Source organism: Lates calcarifer, linkage group LG5 (assembly GCF_001640805.2).
Source record: "Lates calcarifer isolate ASB-BC8 linkage group LG5, TLL_Latcal_v3, whole genome shotgun sequence".
In the NCBI taxonomy this organism is placed as follows: domain Eukaryota; kingdom Metazoa; phylum Chordata; class Actinopteri; family Centropomidae; genus Lates; species Lates calcarifer.
In genome coordinates this window covers 23,545,769-23,565,395 of record NC_066837.1, presented here as the reverse complement: position 1 = coordinate 23,565,395, position 19,627 = coordinate 23,545,769, and the positions used below count along the sequence as shown (strand labels likewise).

At 41.8% G+C, this 19,627-nt stretch overlaps 1 protein-coding gene across 1 annotated transcript in view; it reads right to left on the bottom strand.

The window, feature by feature from the left end:
• Positions 1–19,627, bottom strand: part of LOC108875693 (xylosyltransferase I) — a 76,374-nt gene that overhangs the window by 33,925 nt on the left and 22,822 nt on the right. The window contains exon 2 of the mRNA XM_018664789.2: positions 2,536–3,127. Within this exon, the coding sequence (XP_018520305.1) occupies positions 2,536–3,127 (592 nt within the window). The remainder of the gene's footprint in view (positions 1–2,535; positions 3,128–19,627) is intronic.

Genomic DNA, 19,627 nt, shown 5'->3' with positions numbered 1-19,627 from the left:
GGTGGGTTTGATTTATATGAATATAACTAATTTCATTTCATTTTCTTTTTGTCCACTTGGAGGGCAGAACAAACATGACACTGACATTAGCACCTTTTAAGCTGATACAGCTTGTTAGCAGGTAGTTGCCAATTTAGACAATAGCATTCATTTGGAGCTAGCTAACAACAACCAGCTAACAACATGTCAAGAAAAATATGTTGCTATGACCGGCAGCATGCTGCTCAACCCGCTTTAGCTTATACACTCCTATCTACCACATTAACATTAACATTAACACCTAACAACATCAGCAACAACCAGAAATAAACACCGAAATATCTGGCCTTTTATCTGCTAAACATATTCTGATTAGGCTAAGCAATCACCTAATCAGTTATCAGCTTACTCAGGCACTAATTCCTCAGGCAGGAAGTATATCAGAGCTGCTGAAAGCAGCACAATGCTGTGGCCGAGAACCATGCTATTAGATTACTGGGAGTGAACCACAGCAGTAAAGTTACAGGAAACCCAAAACAATGAGCTAAAAGAGGTTATGAAACACTATAGACCTAAGATAAACTGCAGGTGGGTGATAGTTCTTTGCAGATTCGTCACTACAAGCGATCCCATCCCACATAAATATTGATTATAGCAGCATTAAGTCTGATTAATTATCAAATATTTTTCAGTACAAGGCCATTAAGTTAACGCTACATGTGTTCAAGATCACCATCTGCCAGCCAATAAACCTGCTGGAGCAATGTAGCCCAGTCGTATCATGACTAGCGAAGTTAGCATATAGGAGGCAAAGACACTGAACATGTTCCTCCTGTATTCAATAATGCTAATACCAGAGCTAACACAATTGCTAATCTAGCCAATGCCTCAAGGACAGAATACCGATCAAATCAAATTGGACAATTCTCTGCTAACAAGGTTAGGGTATGAATTGGGATGGGGAACAGAGGAGGACGGAGGAGAGAGAGAGAGACAGAGAGAGAGAGAGAGAGAGAGAGAGAGATAACACATTGGCTGGCAGCAGGCAGGCAGACGGAGAGTAAGAAAGAAAAGTGATTTAATTTAGCTGTCGTGTTGTTACAGCCCAGCCACCAGGGGAAAACCCTTTTCAATTTCTTTGTCTCTTTTGATCAAACTGTCAGTTTGAGTGGGATGGTGAGTTGCTGTGTTAGATGACAGGAGCTTAGGCGCAGACAAACGATACTCCTGCTCTTGGGAAGGGGAATGTACAAAAGTTGCTAAGTCACTGTGCCTCCTCGAGTTCTAATAACATGAGCGAGGGCCAGGAAGGTATCTGACTAGAACTGGCAGGATGTATAATAGCTTCCTCCTCCTCCCCTGCTGTCCATACTGCATTCAGTCCGCTCCCATGTGTGTTACCGTTTCTGTGTGTATGTGCTGTTCACTTAAACATGGTTGCTGATGCGTGCCGCTCACCGACGGCTGCAGCCGCAACAGATTTTGTTTACAGAATCCACAACCAGACTGCAGATGTCTGTAAATCTTGTGTGTGCGTGGGTTTGTGTGTCTTTTTGAGCAAAAGAAAGGAGAACCTGTGTTCTGTGGCCAGCTTGACAAAACAAATGAAAATTGGAGACCAATTTGGAGAGAATACAAGCAGCATCCCCATTTTCTCCAGCAATTTGCTTTACCAATTACACATCAGCAAAAAAGAAATTTCTTGCCTTTGACGAGAACTGCAATCACGAGAACAGGAAATATTTTACCATGTACTAAAGCCCGGCTGGTCAGAGTAGACTCTTTGTACTTAGGTTTGCGGATATTATTTTTTGTTTTTGCTGTGAAAAAACTTGTACAGCAGAGAGCTGGAGGAAATAATGTGAAAAAATTAAATGTCAAACAAAACCAAGAGAGGACATTGACAACCTGTCAGCATTATTTCAAAGAAGTCTTACTTTGTGTTTTGTACTTAGCCAGCCAGAAAAATCAACTCAAGCTAAATCTCAATTAGCTTATTGATATCCTGATTCTGGATCTATTTGGGAAGTTTTTTTTAAAGTGACTTGATTTGAATGATCATTTAAAGAGCACTGCAGCCTCTGGCTCCTCTTCCACATGTATTTTCATTTTTGCTCTCACATAAACATGGTGCATTTGGAAGATATATTCATCCTTATCATATTGTCCATCTTCATCCATTGCACTAAATCAGAACATTTAAGCAACATTTGAATCAAAATGTGATGATGTTTGTTAATCAAATCTGATAAACCACACTTGAGTACATACAGTACATAGTAACATTTGATGTTTTTTCCCAAACTTCAAAAGATTTGACGGTGAGTTTTCAGGAGGTTGAAGCTATCTACGTGGCATCAGACATTGTACAACTCAACTAATTGGAACTTGACATTCTTAAATCAGATCTCCCCATGTAGCTTGATAGATATCGACCCATTCAGTGAGAGAATTTTTGTGCAGAATACAAAGTGACTGCTCTACCTCCACAGGCATAACCACTTGAATTAACTAAAATCAAATAATCAATCAATCTAATTACAGTCAGGGACTCACCCTCAAGGGGGCAGTAGCGAGTGACCTTCTCAGGCATCAGCTGCCCTTCTTTGTGTCTGCAGTACACCTCAGCAATCTGTTTCCGGCACTCCTTGCTCTTGGCTCTGGAGAGAGCTGAAATGGCTTCCTTTCCACTGATCTCGCATTTGGGTGGCTGGTCATAGGTCACCTCCAATGGCGCTGCAGTTGCCTGCCTCTTGTGGGGGTGTTGATGTCTGTGCTGCGACTGGGCCTGCTGGGCCTGTGAGGCACGGTATTGCTGTCGCGAAACTCCCGCCGCGACACCCTGACCGCCTGCGTAGGAGGCATTGTTGCCAACTGCTAGTGGCTGGTGGCCTACGGGCAGCACTTCGTTTGAGCTGCGGCCCAGGCCGGGGGAATTGTCCCGCCAGGCCTGCTGTTGGGCGTGGGCTTTCTCCTGCAGATGCTCCCGCTGCTGCTTGCTGCTGGTGGCCCCCACAGACTGCCGGTGTGGCTGCGAGCGCGCACCAAAGTTACTATTGTCTATGTTCTCGAAGTCTTTGGGCACAGAGTTCTCGTTGTTGCTGTCCACTCTACTTTTCTCCTTTGGCCGGTGGGAGTAATAGCCATCCTGGATTGAGAGAGTGGGAACAGAGGGAGAAAGACAAGGGAAGCATTGGGGGTGGGGGAGATACAAACAAGAAAAACAAGATCAGAATTGAGTGGGCATGGTGCATATCAAATGTCAGATTAACAATCAATGTGGCATGTATGAGTGGCATTGAACCGTGAGGCATGAAATGAAGAAGCAAGGTATTGAGTGTGAGGACTACAAGGTACAACCTAACTGGAGGTGATGCAGGGGCTGAGGGCTCTGCTGTGGCGCGCCATCATCAGATTAGCCCCGGTTTCAATTAAATTCTCCCTCAAATGGGCCCAGCACTCCGTAAACAGATTACCAAGAGGGGATAAAGGGCCAGAATATGACTGTGAGTTTGTGAGGGTGTTGGTGTTTATGTGTGTGTGTGTGTGTGTGTGTGTATGCATGTGTACGATTCCTTTTTTCACTGGGGCCACATGAGAATGTGCGAAGAAATTGTAGTGGTGTGGCAAGTGACAGAAAAGGCTGCACTTGTCAGCGCTGTGTGTCTGCATATATGAGATAGTGTGTGCACGTGTGTGAACGTCTGAATGTACAATTTCCCTATCTTTCCAGCAGAATAGGCTAAAAGCAAAGGAGGGGCGCAAGGGACAGCAGAAAAGAGGGAAAAAGGGTAATGAGTGAAAGCGGGGAGCGCGAGGCGAAGGAGCGCTGACACGAGGCGTGAGTTCTGCTCCCAGGAAGCGCTGGCTTGTTCCAGTGAAATGTGCCACGATGCATCAAACGGAAAACTAAGGAAGCTGACTGGCTGCCACACCACTGCACACCTTGCTGGATACATGAGAGAGGAGGAAGAAGGGGAAGAGTGTGGGGCGGGGGGATGGAACGCCAAACTAAAGCTGAGGAAAGATGGAGCTCAAAACAACACAGATCCCTGATGTGTTTCTCCATTTACAAGACAGAAAAGGGGAAAGAATGAGGGGGGAGTGTTAAGTGCAGTATAAGATATGTGAGACAGAATGGAAGCAAGAGAGGTGGGAGACACAAGGGAGGCAAGTGAGATGCTATTGTGAGTCAGGTGCTCAGCATGGAAATGTCTTTCCACCCCTAAAGCCAGGCCTGTTATCAGCCTATCAAGCTTCTCTCTCTGCAAACACCTTGTACCAGCACAATTACAAAGGTGGCTCGATGACACACTTTTACACTCGCAGAGACAGAAAGGGGGGACGATATTATAGAAGTGATACAAGAAACAAAAAACTGGATGAAAAACAGAGGGAGAACAATATTCTCATTGTCAGCTGCTTTTAAGCTTCCTTGGCAGAGATCTGATTCTCACAACACTGGATACGTTTCAGCTTTCTGTCTCTCCTCTCCTCCTTCGCTCACGTCTCTCCATGCATCTCTGACTTCTTTCCACTCTTTGCCTCTCCTTCTCTTCACACTTCTATTCACACATCCCAATTCCACCTCTCTCTGCTCTGCTCCTTTCACCTCTCATCCCTTCTGCTCCACATCTCACTTCTTCTTATCATCTGAACCCCATTTCACATCTCTGGCACCTCCTTCTCTCCCATCTCTCTCACTCTCTGTCTTCCCCCTTTATTCTCGACTTCACCTCTGCTCCTGCCTGTCATAACCTCTCTCCTGTTCCTCTCCCTCCCTTGTCTTTCTCTACTTTCTTCACTCCGCCAGTTTAAACAGACCATGTTGTCTGAATGGCAGAACCTGCTAATCCTGTGTGTAACAGCTGCTTAGGCCAGTGATCACCTAAAAAGAAATCCCTACTTGCCGAGTTTCAAAGGGAATGCTTTAGGAGGCTAATCCATGCAGTGCAAGTCACTGGATGTTTGCAGAGGTAAAATGAGTCTGTGTGCATTCAGGATTATGTGTGTACAGTGTATGCTTCATGTGGATTTTTTTTTCTAAAAGTGTTCACTTGAGTGTGTGAGTTTAACGAAGAAAGAGAGAGAGAGAGAGAGAGAGAGAGAGAGAGAGAGAGAGAGAGAGAGAGAGTAACAGCAAGTGAAGTAGAGGAAGCATGTGTTCGCCCTGGAGAAACGGATACTCCCACTTTTGAGTCCCACTGCGAGAGACATGAGAAGATAAGGGACACAGTTAAATTGGAAAAATGCCCAAGTGTGCAAATCTAAAAAAAAAAAAAAACAATCCAAAATGTCCCTCAACTCATCTCATTTACAGCAGAAAGATACAACACACTAGCTGAAAGACACATTTAGAGGTGAACTTATTTGTTGATTAATTTGTTTGTCAATACAAAATGTATTAATCACTGCTGATCACTGATAAATCATGATTTCTTTTTTAGGCTAAAATGCCATGTTTTGCCTTTGGTATTTAAAAAACTTGGGCTTTGGGACATTGGACATTACAATGGACATTTTTATGCTTCTTAGAATATTTTAATTGACAGGTGTCCCACCTCACCTGAAATAAGGAATACTCCTGCTAATGTTCAAAGCAAATTATTTCCTCTTTATGAAATAGAACATTAAATTCATTAAAGGACCAGTTTGACATTTTAAGCAATATGGTCGTAGCCGGGAGATGGTTAGCTTAGCATTGAGACTACAAATAGGGGGAAAGAGCTACATGTAGCCAAGCACTGTCCAAATGTAACAAAATTTTCTATTTATCAATTTGGTGAATTGAATAAACATAATAAATACATAATCACATGACTAATCAACAATTATTAGATTATCAAAACTGTCCATGATTCATTTTGACTAATTAATAAATCCACTAATTATTTTAGCTTGAGATTACTGTATTTTAAGCTGCACCCAGCTGGCTATAATTGTTTTCTTTGAGGGAAGAAAAAGCAAAAAAGAATCACAAAGATGTTGATTTGTTGGAGATTAATTGACATGGATGAGAGTTAGAAGAGGTTAGCCCCATGTGGCCCTGAAGTGGAAATGAGTAGTATTTGTAAGCTGGCAGTGAGGAGATTCCTCTGGATAAACAATCTTCACACTGTGCCCCCCTTCTCCCTCCCTCTCCCCCTCCTCCTGTGAGCAAAAGACTCCAGTAGCTGTGTTGCTCTTTAATCTTGGGGACTGGGCTCCAAGCAGGAAGCGGTGGGGCACAGAATTAATAGTAGTGGGAGCCATTGGAGATAGGGGTTGCGTTAGACTGCAGATGGGGCTGGGAGCTGGGGGTAGCTATCGATTGTTGCAGGGGATATGTTTTCTACTCCCTAGGTGTGTCAGGGAGGCAAAGCCAGGATTGCCTGGCATGCGTTGTACTGGCTGTGCACACACACACACACACACACACACACACACACACACACTGGTACACACACACACACACACACAAACAGTGAGCTCCCTAAGCTCTGCTGAGGAGTGAGGAAAAAGCAGAGGGGGTAAACGTTAATATCATCCATCACTGGTGGGTACATTTAGAGAGAGGCCTGTGGGGCCGAGAGTTTCAGCACCCCCTCCGGGAATGGTTTAGTCCATTTCTCAACACAGAGCTGGCCCTTTCCACTTTCCCTCATTTCCTCTGCCACAGGGGGAAATATTTCACCTGTCCTTTTTCTCTCTCTCCCTTTCTCTCCATTCACCCCCTCCATGCTCCTGTGCAGTGGAGAAAAAAAGAGCACATATCTCTCTCTCAGCACCTGTCCAGCCTCACCCCTCTCCTCCTCCACCTCCTCCCGGGCCCACGTATCATCCCTCGCTCTAGGAAGGAAAGCAGTTCATCTGCTCCGCCCCCTCCCCTCCTCCCTAATGCCATCATTTACTGTTGCAGTCCCATGGTAGATGTGAGGGAGAGCAAGGTAGCAGCACATATCAGTTTCACCCCACCCTCCCAGCCCGCTAGCTTTAAAAGACATTATTCCTATGGGGGCCGAGCTGAGATAAGCTACTGCGTGTGCCAGCAGCACATACTCTGTCAACACAAGCTGGTGTGTGGACAGTATGCAGACAACCCACACCACAACATACATAAACATATAGTCAGGTTTATTGAGAGCAAACTAGCCACTAACTATGTATGAGTAGGTGGGTGTTGAGTCACGGTGGCAGCACGCAGGCCAGATTCTGCTACGACCTGCTTGCCATGTGGTTAACGAGCTCAGATTAATTACCTGGACTGAATCCCCGCGATACTCTGAGCAAGATGTGGCATTTGGCACGACGGGAGACTGATACACTGACAGACTTCAGTTCACAGCTGCTCAAGCACCTCAGGACACCTCGAGGAGAGCTGAGCCAGGGTGGAGCGGGGATGACCTAAATGCTTAGTGACTTCTTAGAAGTCTTACTTATCGTAGCTTATCAGCTGTAGAGTTTGGGGGCGAGAACAGCTGTTCTTTTTCTGCGTTGTTAGATTCACAGTTTAGGTATCAAACACTCTTATCCAGAAAGATTTACAAAGTATACCGAGCTTTCAGTAACGAATAGCCTACAGTCAAGACTTTCAAAGGGTCGGAACTGTCTAAACTGACAATGTGAAAAATCATGCTGGAGACAGGGTGAAGAAATACACAGATGAGTCATGGAGAGATATTGCTGATGCTTCAGTCAAGTGGATTTCCTAAGAAATATTGTGTTTGGGTTCACTTGGGTTTTTGTTGTATTCTGTCTTCTAGTTATGAATATTTCCTTAGTCGCTGCTACCTTTTCCCCCCTTCAGTCAATCCCTCCAATCCCCTTCTTTTCCAGAGGCTAAAACTGAAGGAATGCTAGTCACATGTAGTGTAAGTGAGTGAGTGTGTGTGTGTGTGTGCGTGTGCACGCGCAAATGCGTGATTAGCAGCGGCTCTGAATGAACAGTATGAGTTTGGTATGCACAGAAGCCTCTTGTTGTGTGCCCTGCGACAAGCCCTGGAGCAAAAGTGGTGAAAAGGGAGTGTGCCTTTGTGTGTGAGTGGTGTGTGTGTGAGTGTGCGCGAGCAAATGAGTTAGAAATACCTAGAAGAGACAGACAGTGTGAAGAGACAAAAATGACTTTATAGCTTTCATTTTAGGAAAATGAAATTTGGAGAATGGATGCATTATCTGAAAGAAAAAAAAAAATAAAGTGCCTCTCCTCTGGGTATCTCCCTAAACAGACAAATGATTGTAATTGGCTTCTTCTTATTGAAACCACTGAAATAGAGATCAAAGTTTTCCAGATACCAGGATCTAAGGGTTGAGACTCGTGGGTATTCACTAAGACCAGAGGGCAGAGGTGAACTCACCAACTGCTGTTGAATTTCCACTTCTTTCTGGTGGATATTCTTGTGATGTAATTATATAGCTTCACTGACTACATTTGCATGCGTAGATTTCAACTGGGCCAGGAGACAAAAATCCCAGACCTCTGCACTCAACCACAGACGCAAGGAAGTTAGAAGGAGTTTCTCTTCCTCAAAACCTTTTTAAATACAGCATAGCTCTGCATGAAAACCACAAGGATACATATGAAGAAATGTATTTACTGGGGGGGATTCTCTGAGGAGTTTCTACAAAGCCACAATGGAATTAAAAATACTTCTGCTTCCCCAACAATATGTTTGCATTCTATTGCAATACTTTTGTGATCTCCCATAACAGTTTTTCCCCAGAGCTCTGCTTGTGTACACACACAATGCTCAGCCCACTCACAGCACTGATAGACTTAGACTTAGACTTAGACTAGACTTTATTGATCCCTTGGGATGACTCCCTCAAGGAAATTAAGTTTCCAGCAGCTTATATGGACAGAAGCAGCACACAGGACAGTTTGCAAACAACAACAGCAACTGCTTGCAAACAGTATAGAAATAAAAAATAAACAATAAACAATAAAAATAATAAAAAAATGATGATGTCTCAGTGCTGTTGATATGTGAAGCAACCTGTGTAGTCTCATCCAAATCATTTTAGGATAAGACAGATTATTACAAACTCATTGTAAACCCACAAGTGATTACATTTAAAATTATTTAGAGCTTCTGAGGACTGTGTGGGTGTGTACGGACTGTGCTTGATTGACATTTTTGTCACTCTCCTGATAGATTTGTGGCACCTATATAAAAATAAATACACTGAAGAAAGTTTAAAAAGAGGATTTAAAAGATGATACCAACTCAATCAGCCATATTTGCTTATTATTAAACATCATATTTAAAAATCTAAGTACATATTATGTCTGTTTCACACTTAAACATGTTAACCCGAAGCTATCTTTAAACCCAGGATTATATATTTATATTTAAAGGTTCTATATGCAAGTTTTTTTTTTTTTTGCTATTGCTACATACTCATACCCACTGGATGCTAAAGTGACTCACTATCACAAAGTGGTATTTTGAGACAGACAGACAGACAGAGACAGAACCCACAACATTTCTTCAAGACTGGTGAGTAAACAGCTGTTAAAGCTAACACTGACTATGTGGTGGCAAAAATGTACATATAGTACCTTTGACATTGAGATAATGGTTAGCACAAAGTAGAGCTCTCCAGCTTGCTGTAGTGCTAATATGCCTTTTTTCATAGAGGATGTTTTAACCTGTCACAGTGAGAAAGCTCATGCTAAGCTAAGCCAATCCAGTCAGAGTGGTATAAATCTTTTTCTCGTCTAACTCTTGGCAACACTTGTTTGAGAAATACTCTTATTTCTCAAAATAAAATGTTTGCTGTGACTGAATATACAAATTGCATCATTGCAGGGTAACCAAAATCTATTGCAAGAGAATATAAAAGTGTTGTGTAGGAACAGACACACATTACATTACACACATTATTATGGGGTGCAGAAGTATGAATATAATACAATAAGGTTTGGTTTAAGTTAATAAAACAGGTTAATGTGAATCTCTCCTTGTCTCTGGGTAGTTCAAGAACTACTTTACAGTGGTTCATAGCCTCCACTGTGCTCAGTGTTGATACAGTGAACTACATGTTCGATACAACCACTTACATGTTTAATTAGCTTCCTCCTGCAGTGGAAAAACCTTTGTTCTTCCAAGCCACTAATACTTAATGTAGCACAATCAAACATTAGTATTCTACACTCACTCTTGGCCATTAAAATCCTCTCTCTTGGCTGTTTTGAGAATCTGAAATCCAGGAATTAAAGCTGATTCATCTATTGCACTTACTATAAGTCACTCTGGATAAGAGCATCAGATAAATACTTGAAATGTAAATGAGTCACTTAATGGGTATAATTTAATTTAGAATCTCATGTGGAAATGAACTGAAGCAAATGCTACAGTGGGAAAATAAGAAAATACCATAAATGTCTTGATATCAAGATTATTCTCTTCTGGAACTTTCCCCGTAAATTGGATTAAGGGGAAAGAGTTGACAAGGGTTGAGAGACAACCTCAAATAACCTCAAAGATTTGTTCCTAGCGTGTACCAACAACAAGGAAACTCACACTGAGAACAATGTTAGAGCTAAAATCCCCAAAGCATGTGGCAAAACTGAAGCCAGCCTGCCTGAGTCTCACGAGGTTTGGTTCGCCTTCTCCCCTTAAAAATCTTTACTCGGCATCCCAGCAGCTTACATAGATGAATTACTCAACACACACACACACACGCACTTTGTCTCCAGACTAACTTGTTCTGTGTACTGTCTAATACACACCGTATTGTACACACATATATCTGCAGACTTGCTCACACGCACACACACACACACACACAAGGCACCTGTGAGACTGGTTTAATGCAAGGTACATTTATCCTGGGGCCTGTGTGTGTTTTGTGCCCTTGCCTGTGTATGCGTGTCCATGTAAGTGTGTGTATGTGTGTGCACGTTTATGTAGTAATATATGATTTCTCTGCTGTGGAGGCAGCAGAAGCCAGAGGCCGGGCAGAGTACTGAGTCTGAGGGTGTGAGTGTTTAGTACAGTAAACATGCAAAAACAAACACACACACACACACACGCATACAAAACAAAGCAAACAACAGCAAAGAAATACAACTCACATATTCCCACCCAACAAGAGGTTTTCTATGTCATACATGTGTCTGACTGCAAAAACAACAAAATTCATGCTACTTGCTTATCTGTCACACACAAATACACATTTAGAATAAAATGATTTCTATTTTCTTCAGTGTTCATATCTATAACAAAATAATTATGTTTGCTTGTCATGGCCAAAATGTATTGGTGAAATAGAAATGCTATGTGTTAAAAAGCTGGCTGCACTATTGAGCAGTTACTTACTGTCCAGGCAGTAAAGATGTGTAAAAACAAGGGTTATCTTTGCATGTCATGGGGATAAAAATCACTGGTAACTGTGTAATAGATGTCAGTAATAATGCAAAATGATGATGTATCATAAGCATTCATGATCTTAATTTACCACTCGTATTTATTATGTAGGGTTGCACATGAATGAACATGGGAGTGATGTAGCAGCACAATTATGTCTAAAATTCTCCATATGGAATTTCATTTTAAAATCCTCTCACTTTTGGATCCATAAGTAAAGTAACAAAGCCTGATATTTAACACACTTTATAATCCTCATTAGAGATGTAACATTAAGCTAACAATGCTTCATGAATCTACAGCTAGCATTACTCAGGTAGCCAAAACTTGACATGATGCCATGTGGGCTAAGCAAGTAAATATGTGCTACACATCTGTGATAACTTGTGAAGATAAACAGAAAAGTACCAGCTGGTGTAGTGTTTTTATAATTTTGTTCCAAACAAGCTTTGTTCTGGATGTTCTAAATTCTGACTTTAAAATGTTACAAAACATTACATCTCACTGCAGTGACTAGCAGTTAGTCTCGCTAATGTTTGCTAATTACACTCCTCAGTACACTGTATTTTAGTAGTATTTCAAAATAAAACAAACTGAAATTGATGTCTAATCATCAAAAACCTTACAGAATTGTTCTGAAGATGTCATGTGATTATATTTTATAGAAAATACAAAAAAACAACATGTTTTTAAAAAAAATGCTATTGTTTGGTTTGGCTTGGATGTGCATATTTAGCACAGTTTACCTCACAACGTTTATGACATCAGGTTATAAATGCACTTCAGGTGCGCTCGCCAATAAAATTGTTTCAGTGATAGAGCAATGCATTAGATTGTCTTTATCGACATTAGAACACAGGAGGGCTAAAGTGGGTTGACTCTGTGTCTGGCTGTGGTTTAACTATGAGAGTGCAGGTCACCTAATGCTTTGCCACACTTTGTCCTACCAAGGTCAGACACAGTTCTGACTTTAGAATAACTGTATTACAATCAAGAAACCTCATCGGTTACAATCTGAGGTTTGCAACTCAATACAGTGCCCACAATACAGTGCTGAAATATTTCTCTCTAACCTCATTACTATTGTAGTCAGTATCCTTTTGTAAAGAACAGTGAAATGATATATGCCCACTCACTCCTTCAAAAACATCCCCTTTTCTTTTCCAAACCACTTCCTCTCCTCTGTCTCCATCTGCCTCCCCTCTGGGTAAACCCTGGGAGTTTCCAGATGACAACAGGAATCTAAGTTATACGGCTTACATACAGTATGTTAGGTCTGTATCTTTCAAGGGCATGAAAGCCCTTTAACAACCCATGAGAAGATACTGGCAATTTCCTTACTGTGTCCCTTTACCCCCCTCCTCTCTCTTATACCGGCCTCTTATTTTCCTCTGTGAATACCCCAGAACTTTACATCTCCAGCTTTGAATGGGGCCCATCAGGCGATTTCTGAGCCATATCTCACAAGGGCATGAAAAAGTCTTACCCCCACCCCGTCTCTCCTCTCTGCACACCTCCCTGTTCAGCCATGAAATGACACCCCTATTTAATCAATTGTGAATCATGAAATTTTGCACAAGAGACTCCTTTTCTTTGCACTTGACAGTGATTGAACTGCACAGGCATGCAATTCCATTCACCACGGCGATGAGAAGAAAAGAGCGTGGGGGAGGAGCTGCGTCTCTGTGCAGCGTGTGTGTATATGTGTGTATGCATGAGATGAAGGCGATTTCCCTGTGACATCATGGGCCTGTGCTGAATGGCACTGCAACAGAGGGTCCCTTCTGTGCATTGAGCCCACGTGGTCAGAGAGCACAGTGGGGTCCTACAGCTTATGTATAGGGGTGCAAAGGAGGTGTGAGAGTGAGTGTGTGTGTGTGTGTGTGTGTGTGTGTGCTACCAATGAAGAACCCTTCACAAACTTTCTACTAAGTCCCCCAAAAAGAACAGGGGTTAAGAATAGCAGAGATACAAGAGAAAAAAGGGCTGTGAGAGAGAGAGATTACAAGTGGATGAGGGTGGAGGGGACATCAAGATAAAAACTACAAGAAAAGTAGAAAAGCAAAGAAGAGGAGTAGAGGGGGAGAACAACAGAAAGAGAGAGAGAGAGAGAGAGAAGGGGGCAAGAGACCATTGACGGGAAAGGCCCCCATCCCCTTTCTTTCCTCTGCATGAATGTGCTGGTGGGAATGACATGTCAATGTGTGATGTAAGGTCTGTGGCGAGTTTGTCACGAAACATAGCTGAGATTCCAGGAATCTGTGTGACATAGCAGTGACACAGCCTGACCCCAGAGTGACCCTGACGCAAAGGTCAGATGGTCACACTGGGTGGGTCATGGCACAACAGAAAATGACAAGCTCTGGGTTTCTGCAAGATCCATTCACGGGCTGAATTGTTCTGAGTAAAAAAAATGGCATGTCTGTGCATGTACATTTGTGTGTTGCACTCCTAAAATATATCACAACAATGAGAGGTTTGGTCTGGTTTCACTTTCACAATGCAACTAGATAACTACACCCATAGAGAATCCATATGTCCAGCACGGCTGCACAATCCTTGTTGTTTATTTTAATAACAATAATAATAATAATAACGCTAGCAGCATGGCTCTAGTGAGGGCCATGTCAGCCCACTTTGATCAAGCCTGAAATATATAAAAGAACCATGTTGTTGCCATGATATTTTGTACAGACATTCATGGTGCCCAGAGGATAAATCCCAATGACTTTGGCAATCCCATGATATTTCCTCTAGTCCACTATGAGTTTGATATTTGTGTCTAAAATGTCTCAACATCTACTGAATGGATTACCATGAAATTTGGGACAGACCCTGACTTTTTATCAAGTGACATCATTAGTTTTCAGTTTGCACAAAGCCTTGTTTATGTAATGTTAGTAATTAGTGAAATTAACATGCAAACACACTTAACGTATATTGCAAACAAGGTAAATATTTCTGGTCCTGTGGGTTGTATCAGGGGGACGAACTACCTGACATAGTTGTTCAGGTTGGAGGACTTGTTGAAAAATGTCCTACCTCATAACTTTAACCACTTGCCGTCTTGTTACAGAGATAACAACCACATTACACAATCCTCTATTCTGCTGATGAAGTGTCCCAATGCAGCTGAGAGGTTTGCCAACTGTTTCCAAGGTTAAGAATGAACTGTCGCACTTAAGGTTTCTGGGATATTCTGCCTACTGAGAAACAAACAGGAGATAAACATTACCTTCTTATCAAAGATAATAACAGTGCAGGGGATTGCTTTAATTTGTTTTGATGTGTTTCCAATTATACCCCTCTATCATAGAAGTGTAAGGCACCTGTTAATTACATTTATTAATTAGGTTTTGGTCTCCTGGTAGACCTGGTGACTCAGATGTTGAACATCTCAGTATGGATTCAAATGAAGCTCATCACTTGTCACACACCATCTCTCTCTTTCTCATCTGTATGCAGTGTCAAGATGAATCCAGCTCTGGAAAAGAAAACTATATGACTACGTCAGGACCAGGCAATAATGAGAGGTATTTTTCTGGGAACACAATTTTGCAAATGACATAAATTGTCAGTGACCTATGTCACTCTAACAATACAAAGAGGACACGTACTGTGCGCAGAGGTTAGGACCCTATCTGCTCTGTTTACACCTGCAGAGGAAATGAATTTCTGTGCACTGTTAGACTGACTGGGGTGAAAAAACAAGATGAAAAGATGGGGGAGAGATACAATTTTAATCACCTAGGCTCATTGTGAGGGCTTGAGCTTGTCCTAACTGCACAGCTACAGGTTACTTAGAAAGATACAGACTAGAGAGAGTTAGAGTTAAGAGTGCACACAAAAGAAACACATTTAACTAAGACTAGATGAGGTACTGATAGCCTGGTTGAAGAAGTAGAGTGAGAGTTCAGGATGGATGACTGAGTCATCAAGACAGCTGAGTTCACTATGAAGACAAACATTAGCCTTACTGGTGAGGAGGATTAGGGATTAATTTGGCTTGCTTCAGATGTCATCACAAATATCTTGGAACCAATTTCTAGGAACATTACAAGTGACACACATGAATTTAACCCTCAGAACTCCACTGGATCCAGTCGAATATCTCTAAAACCACACAACAAAACTTAATGGGGAATGTTGTGATCAGAAGCTTACTCTTTGGGCGATCTATGGTGGGCATGGGGAAATTATATCTTTTCAATCCAGCCGTTAAGTGTGGCGTTTTTTTCAGGAACTTCGCACAGTAAATCCACCATAACTCTGTGATAATGCAATTATTTATTACATTTTGTGATAAAAAATGTATAATTGACAATATCGTTCCTCCATTTTGAGCCTTGATGTAAACAATGACAACTTCTGATCGTCTCTCAATCTCTTAATCAGATGCTCCAATTTCTTCTTCTCTTGTTTTTCTCTTGTTTTTATGACATATAAAAATGTAAATATTTTTTGTTGTGTGTGTGTTAGAAGGTTGGAATTTTTTTGTTCTGATAGCTAAGGCCGGAGAGAACCATATTTGAAAATGAAAAAGCTTGTTCATTGTTGATCTGTGTGTTTTTTAAATTAAGTTCTGTGAAATTCAATTTCCGTTTTATTTGTTCTTTTGTTTATATAGTCATATAACTATTAATCCCTTCATGTGACATCATTAGTATACAGTATTCAGTATACATATTGTGATAGCCCAGGTTGTCCTTAAAAAAAAATTATTACTTGACTGTGCTTGAAAGGGTTGCGATTATACATGCATTAATACACAGAGAGACCAGGCAGACAAAAAATAGCAATAAATGGCTTGGTTTTAAAAGGGTTAAAATTCCTGAATTTGTATCAATAACAAAGCTTTTGAGTCTTTAGTCGTGCCTTAAGACCAAGGTGTGCTTGAAACTAACTAGCTACTACAAACAGTCCTCCATCTACATCTAAAAGTGTTTACTGCCATTCTGAATGGCTCCACTCAGTGAAAAGCCCACAATCATAAAGAGAGGCAAGACGTGATAAATGTGAATAATGATACATAATTTTGGACAGTCTCTCTTCAAAGGCATTTATGGTGTTACACACACTCGCACACACAGAAAGTTACAGACATAGTGGCATACTAATGACAAAAGAAAGCTTGAAAGAGGTTCAAACCCTGCATACTGTCTAACCTCTGCACACCTGGAAAATCTCCCAATCTTTCAAATGCCCAATCAATGTAGGCATGCTTGTCAGATTGCTGGCTTTGGAAAGCTACAAAAATTGTCATCTGCAGTCCAACAAATTCACATGTTGGGAAGCCTTAGACTGAAGCACACTGACACCTTTTGTGATGATATATGATGTATAGGGACAGGGGGCCAGGTAGAGGATTTTGGTCCTGATGAAAGCCCTTTGGGGCTGTTAGAAAAAAGGTAAGCCATTCTCTGTGATATAAAAGAAAGAAACAGAGGTTTATTCTGCATTCTCCCTTCTGTTGTCCATATATGCCACCAAGGTAGTAACTCTCTGGTCTGTAGTAGGATCACAGTAAACCAGGCATTTAGCTAAATGGGACTGTATAGTGTTTGACCATCACTTCAATAAAGCTGGTACTGAGGAGGCCTTGGGCTTAGACAGATATTGCACAGCCATCAGGCCCAGGACAAGACAAATACAGAGGTTTCATCTATGCATAAATGCATGATGCATTACGATATAACTGAGGACCCCTCTAGGGCTCCAATTATTTCCAGAGGGGATATTTTGAGTCTGGTCACAGTCTTATAATCACTTCTTGTCAGTCTGACAGAAATGGCTCAAACTATGTTGCAGGAATCAGAAGTAGCCTGTGGAGACAGTTGTTGGTTGGGTATCCGTCGAGAGAATTGGAGGTGAAAATCTGTCAGGGTGCAGCACAAATGTTCACTGAAGCAGAAATAGACAAAAAATTACTTTTTCAAAAGTGTGAATGGCCCAGTTGTTGCATTTACAATTGCTTGATGCATTTTGTATGCTGAGCAGTTAAACATTTTGTCTTGAATATAATTTTCCAAATGATTATAATCAATTAATTTGGAAGTCACATCATGTGGTCAGATTTGCATGTAAACAACAAATATAAGCAACTAATGACTTTTCTCCAAGCAGCTGTGATACTCTCATCAGTCTCTACAGTGCAACATGTTGCCAGTCATGCTTGGCCACCACGGAACGAGAAAAAATAAACTCCTTTAACAAGCTACAGTTCCGGAAGAATGTAGTTGATAACTTTCTAAAGTCACAAAAGTCTACAGAGTTATCTGTCTGATGGAATGACAAGGAGATAAAGATTAGAGGAAAACAGGGAAAGCTGGGGTAGGGGAGGGGGGAAGTAAAGGTGAGGAGTTAAGCACCTAAGCTCGCAATAAGGAGCGGACAGACGGCTGATACGATCTTTTGGTCTGACACCCAGATCATTAAAACTTCTAAATGATTGAAGGCCCCACTGTCCAGCACATCAGACCCTGAAGCAAAAAGGAGATTTCAGACTTTAAGCTGTTTCTAAGGACCTCAAATGGATCAGAGGAAAAATCAACAGTCTAGTGATAACGTTCACAGGGTGAAGATTTTGTACACAGGCTTTGCTTAAAAAAAAAACAAAAAGTCTTTAGTTCTTTGGTGAAAGAATTAGTTTTCCTATTCCAATAATTACAGTAACAGTATTTACCAAAGGAGCTAATGATTAATTCTAATCCTGTTTGGTATGACACTGCGGCAGCTGATTTCCCTGCTTGACCCAAGTATTAATTTTGGCATCAGTTCGCACAAGTTTTCCTGCCTTTCCCTTCTCTTCTCACTTACTCCAGCATGACTCTTAATCTACTGGCAGTTAATGCCAAACCCTGACTGGACAAAGTGGATTGTCTTCATTAACCATTGGGTCACATGGTCACATGTTGCAGTAGTGGAGAAAATGATAGACAGATTCTGAAAATGGAAACTTGCTGTCTGGACCAAGAAGGACAAGACTGATAACACCACCAAAATGTAGATATGTCCTCTTTTTACCATGATATGTGGTCTTGCTTGTTATCACCAAAAATAATCTGTTGAACCCAGGTCCTGCTTCATCTCAATAACATGCCTTTCAGCACTCATTAACAAGCAAACATACCATCCAGAGAACAATTACTATGCTTCTCTTCTCACTGTTGACTTTCCAACACTAATCCCACCTCAGAACAGCATGGAGTCTCTCCAAAATCCAAGCAAACCTTTTAACCCCAACATCAAAAGCCACTTGTTGCCAGCAGGGCTACCGGACCAGGCCACACCCGCAACAAGTCGCAACACAATCTGGTCAAATTACAATGTTCACCTCCCCCATTTCTACCCTTAAAGGGCACCTTAATACCCCACCACCACCACCTGGCTGGCATCAAAGCCCCAAAATCCAGTGCTTAGCAGGGAGACACATCAGCAACATTTTTGGCTTTCATTTCCTTCTCTGCAGTGGGGGTGCATGGGGGATGTGCCATGGCCCTGTCCCAGTGTGAAAAAGACGGAGGTAGACAGGGAGTCCCTTTTGCAGCCAATAATGTCAGTAATTTGTCCACATATTGAGGAGAAAAGAGACAAAGAAAGCCCCTCAGACGCTACTCATTCAGCTGAAAGCACTTTTATGCTCTTGTGTGTGTGTGTGTGTGTTTGTATTCGTGTGTGTAATTAGCAGCAGTGTGTTACAGGGTTACTGGACACCAGAAGCCCCCCCCACACACACACATATATACACACACACAAACTTCCATCACTCAGCTGCAGATGTGCGGTTTGGCACGACAATGGACCCACGCACAAGCGGACAGATGTTTCCACACACACATATTCGCACACTGATACACACAGATGAATAGATGATGTAAAACCGAACTGAATATGATCCCCTGCTCACAACATCACACACAGCAGAGACACACATGCTCTCTCTTCACTGTCTCTCCTCCAGTCTTGCCTGCTGGCCCTGTATGGCCTCTACACACCCACCATATGCTAACGGCTGGAAGAGAGCTGTAATTTGTAAATGATTTAACCTTTTAATAGAGAAAAGATGAGGTTGGCTACAGCTGAGTCCCTCTGGATGTGAAGCCAGAGAAGAAAAATAAGGATTGGAGCTGTGATTTAGACATCATTTAATTGTACTGTCCAATTATCTGTGCGGTTCATGTACAAAAGTGATTTGTCTGTTGCGTATGTGTGTGTGTATGCGTACGCTTGAGTGTGCACTTGTTGTTGGATTCTTACTTGAGGATAAATGTGTGCGCATGCAAGTGTGTGTGTGTGGTTTT